The sequence below is a fragment of the Eptatretus burgeri genome, chromosome 8, assembly GCF_056783735.1.
Source record: "Eptatretus burgeri isolate ZD-2024b chromosome 8, Ebu_testis_v1, whole genome shotgun sequence".
Taxonomy (NCBI): domain Eukaryota; kingdom Metazoa; phylum Chordata; class Myxini; order Myxiniformes; family Myxinidae; genus Eptatretus; species Eptatretus burgeri.
This window is the reverse complement of record NC_140968.1, coordinates 46,972,918-46,988,085: the sequence shown is the minus strand read 5'-3', so window position 1 is coordinate 46,988,085 and position 15,168 is coordinate 46,972,918. Positions and strand designations below refer to the sequence as shown.

The 15,168-nt window shown below is 44.7% G+C and overlaps 1 protein-coding gene across 5 annotated transcripts in view; it reads right to left on the bottom strand.

Annotated features, from left to right (window-relative positions):
* Positions 1-15,168, bottom strand: part of JARID2 (jumonji and AT-rich interaction domain containing 2) — a 142,452-nt gene that overhangs the window by 67,027 nt on the left and 60,257 nt on the right. For all 5 annotated transcript variants that reach the window (XM_085891894.1, XM_085891890.1, XM_085891891.1 and 2 more), the window contains 2 exons: positions 9,274-9,501; positions 8,478-8,704 (listed from right to left, as the gene is read on the bottom strand). In XM_085891894.1, the coding sequence (XP_085748020.1) occupies positions 8,478-8,704; positions 9,274-9,501 (455 nt within the window). The remainder of the gene's footprint in view (positions 1-8,477; positions 8,705-9,273; positions 9,502-15,168) is intronic.

The window sequence follows — 15,168 nt, the reverse complement described above, 5'->3', positions numbered from 1 at the left end:
GGTGTTATCGTCGACCTCGACGGTTCAGATTATTTACCGGGCGTTTTACACCCACTACGAACCCTTTACGTGAAGCAGGATGGAGATTCAATTAGGAAAAGACGAAGCGAAGCGGGAAAAGAGTTCACACAATGCACATTTATTTCCCGGCACATGGAAAGCACGTATAAACAGCCATACAGTAAAAATGCACATAAAGCAATTAAAACAAAAAAAGCAACAACGACGCAGAGTTAATACAGACTACGCGCACACACGGCAACACTTGTACAGCTTTATTTTACAGACGGCGCCAACACACATTTACACAAAAGCAAAGAAAAGAAGCCACCCTCATAAACAAGGGGGCAGACAGGCCTATAGGCCAAATGTGCGTGTGACCACGAGGAGCGTCCAGGTCCGCGAGACCGGGGGGGGGGGTCCTACCCGTGTCCTCATGACGCGTTGGCGGGCGAGCCGCAAATGTGGCCGCGCGGCTGTGCCCCGACTCCGTGCTCCTTGGCGGGTTTCGTTGGCACGACGTTTGGAGAGGGGTGGGAACAGGGCCCCCTTTTGCACTATCTGAGCGCGGGGGAAAGCGGGAATTGTTGATGCCCTGGGGGAGGAGAATGGCTGGCTGGCTTGGGTCTCTCGACGAGCGATCCCATACCGCGACCTCGTTGCCGACCGCCGTCCTTATGGCCTCGGACCCGAGCTCCCTTGCCTGCAGTTCCACCGCTCTCACTCGCCTGACTCTCTCTGTAACTCTTCTCCGTTCCACACTCTCCTCAGCCACCCTCTTCAGTTCCGCACTCTCCTCGCGACTCCACCGACTGACTTGACTCTGCTACTCTCCACTCTGCGCTCGCCTTTTTATCGGCGGGCAGGAGAAGCCAGTATGCAAATATTCGGATCAGCATGACCTTGGGGGCGGAGCCACGCTCGCCCATTGGTCGGAGGAAACGGGGGCGTGAACCTCCCCTGATCCTAGAATTTGCATATATCGACTTCACACACACACACCTGGAGGCGGGGCCAAGCCACCTTGCACTCGCTAATTGGACGTGAAGCGTTTCTGATCCGAGTTTTCCCATCGGAAAGGCCGCCATTTGCGCTCGCGGCTCGGTGCGTTCGGCACCAATCGCTGAACGGGCCCGAGACAGCCCGACGTTCAGCGTCCACAGGTGGTGTGGGAATGGCCGTAGAATGAGAGAGGTGAAAGTGGTGGAGGGTTTTCGGTGGTGGTTTGATGGTTATGGTGCCGTTTGGGAATGGCGGTGATGCGATGATGTGGGAGCGTAGATGGTGGCAGTGGCGTGGTTGTTGTTGTTGTTGTCTGAGGGTTGGAGCGTGATTGTAGTTGGTGACGATGGCTGGTGTAGTGGTTAAGGTGGTTGTTGTGTGATGGCGGTTGAGGCCTGGTTGGTTCAAAATAAAGATAAAACAGAAAAAGACTGACTCAAAGAGTTTGCAGCCCAGATTAATCACATAAATTTCCTCTATACAACGGGTTTGGGCTAACTACAGATGTACTTAGAGATATCTCACCGACGGGCCCTTCATGGTGTAATGCGAATTTCCACAGCCGTAACAATACACACACACACACACACACACACACACACACACACACACACACACACACACACACACACACACACACACACACACACACACACACACACACACACACACACACACACACACACACACACACACACACGAAAAAAAAGAGAAAAATGAGGGGTGGAGGTGGGGGTTAGTAAAGAGAATGATAGGTTATGCTTGATGATTGAACACACACACAAAAACAAACTTACGTCAGAACAGCTGCAACCACACGACAACAGTTTGTAAAGTAATCCGCTGGCACATCTGCAAAAACTTTGATGTCCCAGTTACAGAAAATCTGTGGGAAAATGAACCAAAACTAATCACTGAAAACATGGAAGTACCTACCGCTCACGTACGACCTCATGATCCCATCGAGCGTGAACATCGAAAACAAAGCATTGCGACCAGATATCATACTTAGGTACAAATAAGAAAACAAGCTGGGAGGCGACGATGGTTCGCGGGCATTTTTGAAAAATGCCACGATAGGTACAATTGAGTTAGTGGAAGCTTTTGAGGAAGCCCTACCGTAAAAACCCATCTCTTCCGTCAAAATTGACCAAATCAAATCGGATTTTTTATATGTTGTACTTCTGAACATTATGCACAGCTTCGAGGAAATGAAATTGCGAGAAAAAAACAAAAATAAAAATAAAAAATAAACGAGCAGGTAGGCGACGATGGTTCGCGGGCATTATTGAACAATGCCTTGATACGTACAATAGAGTTTGAGGAAGCCCTACCGTAAAAACCTCTCTTCCGTCAAAATTGACCAAATCATATCGGATTTTTTATATGTTGTACATATGGACATTACGCACAGCTTCCAGGAAATGAAATTGCGAGAAACAAAAAGAGAAAAAAAAAAAAAGAAGTAAGAAGTTCAAGTGGGCGTGGCTCTGCCCACAAGGGACGTGGGACGCCCCTCATACAAAAAGACACAACTAGACCATGATATCTAGCTTGTGTCCAAGTTTCATCAAGATCGCAAACGTCGCGGAGCTATGCTCCGGAGAGTCACAAATAGACAGACACACAGACAACGAAAATAGTGGTCACTGCTGGTGCCCGCGAACCAAAAAGAGAGAAGGCGGCATTGCTGATTGAGGTGTTGATAGCAGAGATTTTGGGCAAGGTGAAGCAGAAATCAAGAAAATGACCAAACACCAAGACCTCAAGAATTAAATGAGAAGATCCTGGAAGCTGAAGAATGCCAAAGTTTCACCAGTGATAACTGGACTGACATGAATGATGACAGAGCCTCACAGAGATATTGAACAGGGACAACACCCCTGGGCACTCACCTGGTCGTGGCTGGATAAGATAACCAGGCAACCAATGGTAGGCATGGATGACTCAGCATATATATTGTTGCGGGCCAGGGGTCGGGTGAGAAGCTATCTCGGGTTCCCACCAGACTCCCCAGAATTGCAGGCCGTCGCACAGGGATAATTCCGTGACGTAGCAGGTCACGAACTGACCAGGAACGCCAATAACTCAACGATGTGACTTTGGGTCCTCAGTCTCGTTTATCCGGTTACCTAAAAAAAATAATCACGTGATCTAATTACCGGGGGACACACCCTCGGTACGCCTTGTCTGAACCGGATCACTTTACATCAGATGCAGCCGAGCGACACTGCCAAGGACGTACCGGCGAAAAGGAATGGATCGTTGGGAATAAAGTCCTGGCTAGGTTAGGATACGGACCACACTGGATCAATGTAATAAAAGACAAAAACGAGCTGGGAACATTTTTTCAGGAGGATTTATTACAGACAGGTGAGGAAAGATATGTGGCACAATTAATGGAGTTTATTGTTGCATGTAAGCAGGGATAGGAAGAAAAGTGTGGTGTGACAATAATACAAGCAACTTACAAAAGCAGACAGATCAGAGTTATCCCGATACAATTCTTCTTTACTTTTAACTTAAAGGAGGACATGTGCCATGACACACACACACACACACACACACACACACACACACACACACACACACACACACACACACACACACACACACACACACACACACACACACGTAGAGGACTTAATGAGAAGAAAGAGGAGAGGAGATGAGGCTAACAGTCTCTCAATACCTTGCACGATTGACTGACCACACAACAAATAGGTTTTGGGGGATGTTCCGCTGGGCGATACCTCCCTGACAGCTGGCGCGTCGTCTAATGCTTGGAGACACTTCGTGCAGCTAAGCGTCAATCCAGAGAATTTGGCGCGACCGTCAGGCGTGAAGGAAGGACGTTGGGCAGAGTCAGAAACCAGTGGGTGGAGGAAGGTGGACAGGATCAGGTGGGTGGGTGGAGCCAGTGACGAGACGGTGAAGGAGTCAGCAGGCGAGTTGGTGACGAAGGCGGAATCAGCAGACGAGTAACGCTTCACAGGAAAAATGACGACTGACAGCCACGCGACATCCTTTTATAGACCCTGTGGTGCGGGTGGGGGTGACGACCTAAAACGATGCGTCGTCACCCGAATCGGGTGCTCTGGTTGGGCCCGGCCAGCACACGGACCGGCAGTGATGGCCGGAAGCAGCTCCACTTTACATCCGGCCACATGGTTCCAAGCTGTGGAATCGTCTCGCTTCGAGCACCATGACACAAATCGCCCTGCACCGAACTCCTGGGCCGTCCACGGTGACTGGCAATCAGCGCAGGTTAATGCACTGCCTGTATAAGCCATGCGGCACGAGCTGTACAGTGCACCTCTGCCTGGCTGCAGCCTCGCCGGGTGGAGAGGTGAGAGGATGTTCGCTGTCCGCGAGAAACACCCGCGGCCGTAGTGGTTAGTGAAGACCGACGGTAAGATGCTAGGATAACACATGCACAGACCCGAACAAGATGTGTGCCAATTGTGCCCTGCTCTGGCTCTGTGTGCGATAATAAATTAGCCCGGAGCTACGCGTGGGTCCGCCAGCATTGAGCATGCTGTCATTTAGTTCGGTGCAGGGCGATTTGTGTCATAGTGCTCGAAGCGAGACGATTCCACAGCATGCTGTCATTTATCAAAAGCGGTGGTGTGCGCGGAGCCACCACTGATCTGTGTCATGAACCGAAGGAAAAGATTGAATATAATAATTAGATGTAGGTTTGGGTTGAAGAGTGTGTCGCATGCGTACTGCAAGTTGTTAGCATTTGGTGTGTTGTTCCTTCTATTTCCTCGGCACGGCATTCGTGCAGTGCACCGTTGTGTTGATTATCCTTCCTATCTCTTCTGCCCAATGGGTGGAAATTACCGCTGTGCTGCACGTGTTCCATGCAGTGTGGGCGTTTGGTGTTTTGTTCCTTTTGGCCTTCTGTGAGGACGCATTCTTACGTGAAGGGCGCGGCCGCGGTTTTTACAGGTGGGTGTCAGAGCGCAGCGCACGCTGGCCCTCACGAGGACCCATTGCTTGAATTTACCTCAGGAATAGAGAAAAAGAACAGGAATGAGTTCCGAGATATAATCAGACCTAACTGAGATTCACATAACGCAGTCCCGTTTGGCCCATTAGACAAGAAGGATGGGACTATCTGAACGTATATTAATGAAATAACTGTTTGGGGACCACTTTATGTTGGATGCCATTGCCTTGGAGGGATGCGGTTTCCAGAACCGCAACTTTTCTATATAATGGAGAAGATAGTAAATACCTTTGGATGTTTTTTTAATGCCATGAACAGAACAAACCTTTGTACATCACAGGTGATTAAGGCTGTGAACAAGATTCATCGGAATTGCGTGTAGTTTCTGAGGAAGGAAATGCATATTTTGGGGGGCAACCCCCCTCTCCCCATCGAACCTCCTAGACTCCAATTTTTTCAATGTCGTAAACAAACTTTAGTACAACATGGGTGGTGAAGATGGTGGTCAAGTTTCATCGGAATTGTATGTGTAGTTTTGGAGAAGAAAGCAAATACTTGGAAGGTAATGGGTGATGAAGGTTGTCGTGAAGTTTCATCGGAATTGTGTGTATCGTTTGAGAAGCAAGCAAATACCTCTTTGGGAGGTAACCCATTCTTTCTACCACACCCCCTATAAACTCCCTCTGTAGACCCCTTCAGACCTCCTTTTTTTCAATGCCATCACAGGTGATGAAGGTTGTGGTCAAATTTCTTTGAAATCGTATGTGTAGTTTCTGAGAAGAAGTTGCAAGTATTTGTGCAACGGACGGACGACATGCCATCCCATAAGCTCCCAAGAGCTACTTTAGAGGTGTGCTAAAAACCATCCCTGGGAATATTATGACAAACAAACTACAGTTGGAAGCTGTTCAGGGTTCAGCGACGATCCTGAAGAGAGCCCTCGGCACAAAACTTCACAACTTGGTCCATGAATCGGGACCCCTTACCGAAATGAAGGTGGATACTTTGAGCCTGCCCTGGGAGGACTCCATTCCACAATCTTAAACCTGCATATGTAGACACCAATCAACAACGCACGCGCAAACGCACACATGATCGGTATCCGTTTCACCTCCCGACACCCACGCACCACACGTGGAGATCACTCACGTACAAGCACACACGCAGTGTGATTACCGACGACAGCACTTACATACATACAGTACTGATACATCCCAGAAACCTTGAGTAGCTTTCACCGAAAAACAACGCAACATTTATATAGACGTTTCAAGGATATGATCACAAACATTATTCTTTATAAAGAGCTGCGTGTGATGGGTGAAAAAAAAATTGGCTCGGTAATTTAGAAAACACGTTCATACAGAAAATGGCTTGGAAATCTGGTGTTATTAAATATATTTTGCTTTGAATCTCACAAAGAGTGAAACAGACACACAAACTCACAAACAGACAGACACACAACAATAACGAATATAGTGGTCACATTTTTTTTTTCGTGAAAATATTTTTCGTGAACCGATATATATATATATATATATATATATATATATATATATATATATATATATATATATATATATATATATATATATATATATATATATATATATATATATATATATATATATATATATATATATATATATATATATATATGAAGAATTAACCTGCATAGATAGAAGGTACTTTAAACAAACATGATCAACTTTGCTCAGTAGAACATATACAACCCCAGTAATTATGCAGTCCAGTCATGTGGTGAAAGGGCCGCGTGGCCACATTTACAACACTGTGCCCGATTGACATTTCCACTACAACAATGGATGCAGACTCTAAACCTCAAGCAAAAGTTATGGATTTCTCAAGATGGATCACACTTTGGACAATCTTGCACCAAGATATCCAAACAATGGCAAACAAACCCCTTTCCACATCTGACTGGCACATTTTCTTCGTAATTAGAAACATGAAGTGGTTTGCATGACTTTTTTTTTTTCACACCCGCTTTGTAAAGCTTCTGTTCACCAACAAATGATCGTAGAGCTAGCTAGTCCTTTGACTGGTTCAAATGAACAATCTTTCTGCTTCCAAAGATGATAGTTTTGATTTTTCAAACCACTTATCCGTGTACCCTCTAGTCACCCACCTCCAGAAACAGGCATATTACAGAAAGCCAATTTTGAGACAAAAATAAATAAACTTAAATCCAAAATTAGAAGGGGTCTCGCAGGTCTGGATAGCATAAGCGATGATGACAATGACTATGATCTTGTCCAAACACCATACTGTAATTCCTCTCCGTATTCATAGGTCTGCGATTTCACGTATCCACGCCCAACTTTTAGACACCGTTTCTCTCCCTCCGCAGCAATATTTACGCATACCTGTGGAAAAAGTGAACGCCCCCCCCCCACCAATTTGGTTTTCATAAGTTTTTGTGAAGAAGAACCCCATGTTTCTTTTGTTCTGTTACATCGGGGATGCCTCTGTTGACACCTGCAACCTCTGTCAGGCCACTCCACACAAAACAAAAACACATTGTGGAAGACTGTGCAGTCATGGTTCCACAAAGACAACAGCACAACAATAGATGTGAGGGATCTGTGGGTCACTCCAGGGAGATAAATCAGCTATCTCTTATTTTTTTATTACGAAACCCTTATTTTTTGACTAATTTTGATCGGATCGTCTTCAAACTTCATGGGAATATAGTTCATGGTCTGGCGCTCAGATGATTAATTTTTGGTGGCGATCGGCCTTGACCTTCATGGTTAGCGCTGGAGGTCGAAAGTTTTTGACCAAGGTCAAATTTTGAAATCTTAGATACCATATCGATTAATACCTCATATGAAAGCGCTTGATAAGTGCTGTCCAGATCTGTCAAAAGTTTGACGCTATGACGACATTTGATGACGTCATGACGAAAAAATGGATTTTTCATGAAAATTTTATTTCCTCAGTTCTCATCAAAATCTCTTGATATTTCATGTACAACGGTCCTGGAGAGATACCATTAACGGTACGAAAATATAAAGGTCAAGGTCACAAAAAGGTCAAGCATCAAGGTCGACGAAACCCTTATTTTTTGAGTAACTTTAATCGAATAAATAAGTCACTCATGTTCACATTTTGGCAAGATACTGGTCACCCTGGGGCTGAGATTGTTTTTTTTTATTGATGTGTTACTCATTTGATCTTATTTTACACAATTATTATTTTTATAATTAGGGTGATATTTTTAAAATTTATTCATGATTTTTAAATTTATATTTTTGGGGGCTGGAATGTATGTCATTGACTTGCGTGATATAAACTGTTCACCGTTCAAGATTTCACCATTCGCAGAAGTTTATAGGAACATAACCCCCACGGACAGTGAGGTTTTACTGTAGTCCAATCTCATAGTTATAACAGCTCAAGGATAAAGCTTCCATAATCGCATTCTTCAGTTACTTCAAAATTATTCAAAATGTACCAGATCAAAATACATCAGGCCATGGCATCAAAAGTCACTCACCACTGTTGGGAGATCTTGAGCTGAAAGAGCATTTGCATTTGAACCCGTCTCATCAGTATCTTCATTTGCAAGTGTTGTAGTATGGCTTCTGTCAGACAATTCCTCCATAAGAACTTTCTTTCCCATGGAGCTTGTGGAGGCATTCACCTCTGTGACTCTTCCAGACTTGACAGTTGTCTGCGGTGGAAGGTCCACACACCTGGACACCTTGGTTGGTGTGACCCACACTAAGAACATCATGACAGTTTGAGTGCTTCACTGACAAGTGACAAAACCAATTACACAAATTCAAGGTAACATATCCCGAAAACACTTGGCTCCAATTCCCCCACCCCCACGACACATAATTGACTGTGTCCATTTCTCATCATGAAGGAAGGTCTGAAAAGCTCTTGGCTACTTATTGGATGACATTTTATTTCTATTTTTTTTAAGCAAAGGGTTTACCCTTGAGCTAACGACTACCTCATGATGCAAGAAACCCAGGTTAAAATCCCATATACTACATGTTTCTCCATGTCCTTGAAATGTTTGTGAAGTATCATGTCAACAAACATGTGTACTGCATGTGATACATGAATATGTACAAGCTCCATTAGTCTTAGATGACTGTTGAAAATAAAATAAAAAATTATCAGATTTTGGAGCAATTATTCTTTCAGAAAAATAAGTAAAAAATAAAAATAAATAAACAAATAAAAATAAAACAAAGGCAGCAAGTGGCAAAGAAAGTATAGTCTTTAGACAAGGCGAAAGGATAGTGTCCAAATCCCAGTCAAGTGGTGTATTAACTTACAGCAGCCATTTGGTTGAGGAGGTATTTTGGTCTTGCGTGGAGTGGACTTGCATGAAGAAGCAGGAGAGACCGGCAATGCCAAAACTCCTTCAAGGTCAACAATCTCATCATCCTCCTCGTCTTCTTCATCTGCATCTTCCTGAACCTCATCATCCACATAGTCTTCACCAGCTTTCTCATCCAGACAGGTCCCGAGGAGGTCCATGTGGTTCGGTAGAGCACGAGTTCCTGAAAGGCAAAACAATCATGATGTCACCCTGGATTATACTCTGGAGTTGTAGATAGATTTATTGAAAGTTATAATCCTGGCCGGCTGTGTTATTGACAAGTCTGTTAACAAGTCATTCTTCTTGCAAACATACAAATGTAGTCTCAGGTCAACAACTAAAGAACCCAGAAAAGGCAAACGAGTAAGCTGATATGAACACGAGTATGTACAAGCTTCCCTCCAGGTCTTTAAAACAACTGTTCACCACAATCTCTTATCTTCCCCCATCCAAAACCATGACCTTTTCTACCCCTGCTAATCCACCCTAAACCCACATCCTTCAAATTCCCTTCTTTCCTTCCTGAAAGTCCCTGTTGTGTAAGGACCTGAAAGTCTCTGACGTGTCCATCTTATTTACCCTGTGTACCCCACTCAATCCCTCTCCCTTCCACAGATCTCCTAATGTCTGTTCCCAACTGTTTTTTTTCCTTCCCTCTACCACCCATCTACTGCTCCCCTTGTTGCGTTTCTATGCGTTAGCTCTTATACGAGCCTCGACAGTATATACAAAAAAAAAAAAAAAAACTGGTCGAATTCAAATTTCAAACATCAACCAGACCGCATGGCCTAGTTTCATTGTGCACTAACAACCAAAGGTTAAACAACTTGGTTTTGAATGATATCAGTTGAAGTTTCATGCAAATGTTGGAAACGGGGTGTGCTGTGTGCTTTCAACATTGGATTAATTTCCCAAATATTGTGGGTCTCAAAAGCATCTGAAAGCAACAGTTTAAGGATTCAGATTCCAAGCTTAAAAAACAAACAAACAAAAAAAAAACAACAAAGAGTGACAATTGCTTTGCAATGCATGTTCTGTACCGATCCCAATTAATGTTCGGGTGATAAAAATGTTTGCATTTAACACGCTCGAACTGATTCCGGAACCAAAATGGAGAGAAAACCTTTCTAACCCATTGCGTTACTTAGTTTCAAGGCTTTGCCAATTTCATATTAAAAATAATACTATGTACATACATGAAGCAAAAACCCGCTTCGGCTTATGTGCATACTGTTGGACCCCGACATTCATGGGGGATACGTTCTGAAAAATTCTGCAAATGTTAGGCATTGTTTCAATGGGGGTAAAATGGGGGGTAGTGGGGCCGGTTACGGTGCCTGGCAGTTTGTGATTCATAAGGGGGGAAAAAAAAAAAAGTCCCGTTGAAAATCGTGAATATGCCCACAAAAAAAAAAAAATCAACCAAAAACAAGAATGCATGCAGACAAGGGCCATGAATGTATAAGCAGGTCAAATTTTATGAAGCGCAAATATGCGGGGTCAGTGAATGGAGGAATCGTAAATGTCGGGGTCTGACAGTATACGGTATAATACATCGAGGTTACATACCTGGCATTCCAAATGCATTGGGCCATTGACCAACACCCAGGCCTAAGGCCTGCCAATCTGTGTTGCTTTATGCAATGGTGGTACATGATTTCGTTGAGGTGGAGTCAGGCCAGCAGTCCACCCAATGGGTGTAAAGCAGTGGGGGGGGGGGGAAATCAGGGCAGCTGAACTCTGACAAATGTACAACGTGTAATTTTTTTAAGTTTATTAATGGCATAACTTTGTGAAAAATTGAAGAAACGCTCTGAAACTCTCCTGCAATGAAGCTGAGTCTTTGGGTCTCTCACTCTCTCACCGCAGACAGGTCAGTGGTCTGTCTTATACCATCTCCCCTACTGGATTGCCCCCCTGCTCTGTCTGTGCTCTGTCCCCCCTACATTTCTGTAGGACGCTCAAGGTGCACCAAAAACCTTCTGTTGAAACGACCAAAAATAATAAATAAATAAATAAATCACTGATCACCTTCACTCTTTCATACTCTTTTATCCCACCTCTGGAACAAACTCCTGCACTCTCTTCAATCCCACTCTCCCTCCAGGTATTCAAAACAACTGTTGACTACCATCTCTCGTCTTCCCCCATCCAAAACCTTGATCATTTCAACCTCCATTAATCCACCTCCTTTCAGGAAAGAAAAAAATTCCGTTTTCTTTCCTGAAAGCCCCAGTAGCGTACATGTTGTTTACCCTGTGTACCCTGCCCCACCCCTCTAATGTTTCTGTTCCCCACTGTTTTGTGCTTCTCTCTCCCACCCATCTTGTCTCCTGCTCCCCTTGATATATGTCCGTTGTGTTAGCTTTTATATGAGCCTCGACATTGTAATAAATACTTTAATAAAAATTAAAACTCAAATTTGTTCGACAACTTATCATAATAAAGCTATGTACCAAGTTTCAGTTGAAGATGTTAAAGGGTATAGGGAAGGGGGAAAAAAAAATAGGACCACTGGACCTGTAGCTTATCTGGGCTACAACCCCAAATTTAATGTTGCAACCCAAATTTGGTGGCATTCTGATTGGTGAGCCTGGAGGAAGATTTTTGAAGGAATTTACACGATTTTTACAAAGACTGACTGTCACCCATTTTGACACTGCTGGTCACATGATCTGCATGACTTCCCAAATATAATTGACATCCCTACCCGAGCTTGTCACAACCCAAATTTGGTAACAATCTGACTGGTGGGTCCAGAGAAGAAGATTTTGGAAGGAATTTACATGATTGCCATTTTGACACACTTCCAGTCATGTGATTAGCATGGCCTCCACAATTTCACATAAGGACCCTGTCTTAATGTTGCAACCTAAATTTGGTAGCATTCTGACTGGTGGGTCTGGAGAAGATTTTTCAACAAATTTCATGTCAGCCATTTTGATCTACATAGTCATGTGACAGGAACCAGGTCCTCCTGCACAGGCTACTATACCTTCTGCCTCCAATCAAATGTGATCCAACTTCGTTTGTGGAAACACAGGCTGCAGTGAACCGGTTGAAATGGGGTAAGGCTCCCTGGATCTGTGGCCTTCATGCTGAACTTCTCAAGGCTGGTGTAAATGCTGTACTCATGTCGTTGCATGCAGTTCTGTGCTCTGCCTGGAACATAGGCATCATCCCAAATGACTGGAAAAGGGACCGTGTTGTCCCTCTCTGGAAAAGGAAGGGTGATCGCCAGAACTGCAACAACCACCGAAGGGTGATGCTGCTCTTAGTTCCGGGCAAGGCTTTTGCTTGGATAATTTTCGATGGGGTTCACCACCATCTGCTTGAGCACCAGTGCCCAGAGCAGTCAGGCTTTACACCAAAGAGGTCAACGATTGACCGTATCCTTACCTTTGGGTCTTAACCAAATGCAGACGAGAGCTTCGGCAGGGGCTGCTTGCAGCTTATGTTGATCTCTGCAAAGCATTTGATTCAGTGAATCAGGATGCCCTCTGGAGGATTCTTGGCCTTCGTGAGATGCCACCAAAACTGATCAATCTGACGTCTTAACTCTACTCTGGTACTGAGAGTGCTGTGAGATGTGGTGATACCATCTCAGACTTATTTCTCGTTGCTACTGGAGTTTGTCAGGGGTGTGTACTGGCCCCCACACTTTTCAACACTTGTATGGACTGGATTCTGGGGAGGATGTCAGAGAGATCAAGCTGCGGTGCATCGTTACGGAATGTCAAGATCTCTGACATTGATTTTGCAGATGATGCAGTTATCTTTTCAGAAACTCTGGATATCCTTTTGGGGGGCCTCGAGGTGCTGAATGAACAGTCGGAGCCGCTGGGATTACGGGTTTCCTGGGTCAAAACTAAGATCCAGGCTTTCAACGACATCTTGGATGCTGCTATCTTGTCTGTACCTGTTTGTGGTGAGGATGTTGAGGTCACGGAGAGATTCACTTACCTTGTCAGTGATATTCCTGTCTCATCTAGCTATGAGCCAGAGGTCAATAGACGTCAGGATCAGCCCTGGGGAGTCATGGATTCAGTGGATCATGGGGTGTGGCGCTGTCAGCACCTGTGCAGGACGTCAAAAGTCCGAGTATTGAGGTCCTTGGTGCTTCCAAACTTGCTCTACGGATGTGACTGTCTCTGACCAGCGATCTGAGACAGACACAATTCCTTTGTACCAGGTCTCTTCAGAGAATCCTTGGCTCTCGCTGATTGTACTTTGTGTGCAACGAGTGGTTGCCGAGACTCAAATGAGATTTGTAACCTGCGTAGTCCGTGAGTATGGACATGAGTGAGTGAGTCTGTATGGACATTTCTCGTTTTCCTGATGCCTATCCTGCTCATCAGATTCTCTCAGTGAGGGAGCCTCGTGATTGGAGGAGGCCAATGGGCCAACCATGTGCCTCTTGGTTCCAGAATGTTGATCTGCATCTCAAGATGGGGATGGGCCAAGCATCTGTCTGGGGATGGCCAGACGGAGGCCCCTGGAGTACCGGCAAAAAGTGGACGCAATTATGCGCTGCTCTGGTGTATGCTCCCACACCTGACCTGAATGGAAGGAGCTTTGCATTTCCTGTTACCAGTCAGGAGAGGAACGTTGGTGCAAAATTTCAGCAGGATCGGCAGAGCTGTTTGGCCGGAGAAGTCAAAAAAATGATGGACGGATGGATGGTGCATGATGGCAATACCTTTTCTGGAATGTAAACTCCAGATAAGCTCAAAAGAAAAGTCTGAAAAACCAAAGGTGGAATGGATGGATGGATGGACAGACAGAGCAAACCTATAGTTCCTTCTGGTGAGACCGATAGGGAACTAATAAAGGAAGACGAAGAAGCCAAAAAAGAGGACGGTAAGGAAGCGCCCTCGCACTCCTACTAGCCATCGCCACCATGTCATCGCCCTCCAGGTGATAATCGCCCCAGCCCTTGAGCCAGTCATCGCCATGGACCTCGCCCTCCAGCCGGCCATCGTTCTCCAGCCAACCCACCATGCCCCTCACCCTCAGTCACCTGCCCGTTCTCACCCTCCAGCTGGCCATTGCCAGCACGCCCTCGAGCGAAGGATCATAAAATGCCCTGCAACAAATTTCATATTCCAGGAAGTTGACTTTTTTTGTATTCACCAAATGAGCAGCCAACAAAGCTGCCAGAGGTTATCGATAGATGGGACAAGAACTATTCATTGCAAAAACAATCATTTGCGAAGTGATGCAGAATATTTTCCAGAAATATCAAACTTCTTTGTTCACCAGTGTAAAAAATATATATATTTCTTTACACAAACACAAAGTCATTGACTCAAAATATGTCACAAATGAAATGAATTAAAAGTGTTCACAGACAAAAGAAAAATCGATGGAATCCTGGAACACAAGAGCATAACAAAGCCCAAGCTCATTCTACAAAAACTGTAATTACTACAAATGATCATAGTCCCATGTGAACAAGTAGTGCAAATTAGTATTCAAGCCCTTCCCAAAAGGCATCCACATATGATTAACCGCATGTCTCAAAACTCCAAAAAGGTCGTCATAGTACCAGAAAACGACCAAAATCCCATTTGCAACATGTGCTTATATTGATCCAAAGGTGAATTCAAGTCAGCCATTGACTGCAACGACAACGGCAGCAATGTCAACAATCAACTGAAAACAACATCAAGTTGAGACAACTGATAAAGTCGATCCAACCATGGCAACACAAATATGGGTTTAAATTCGGCTGAGGCCAAGCGAAGCCATGTCAAGGGGGTTTATTCCTGATAGGTCAAACACTGCACCCACACCTACAGAAACCAGACTTTTTAGAATGCTGGCCACATTTTACATCCAATCATTA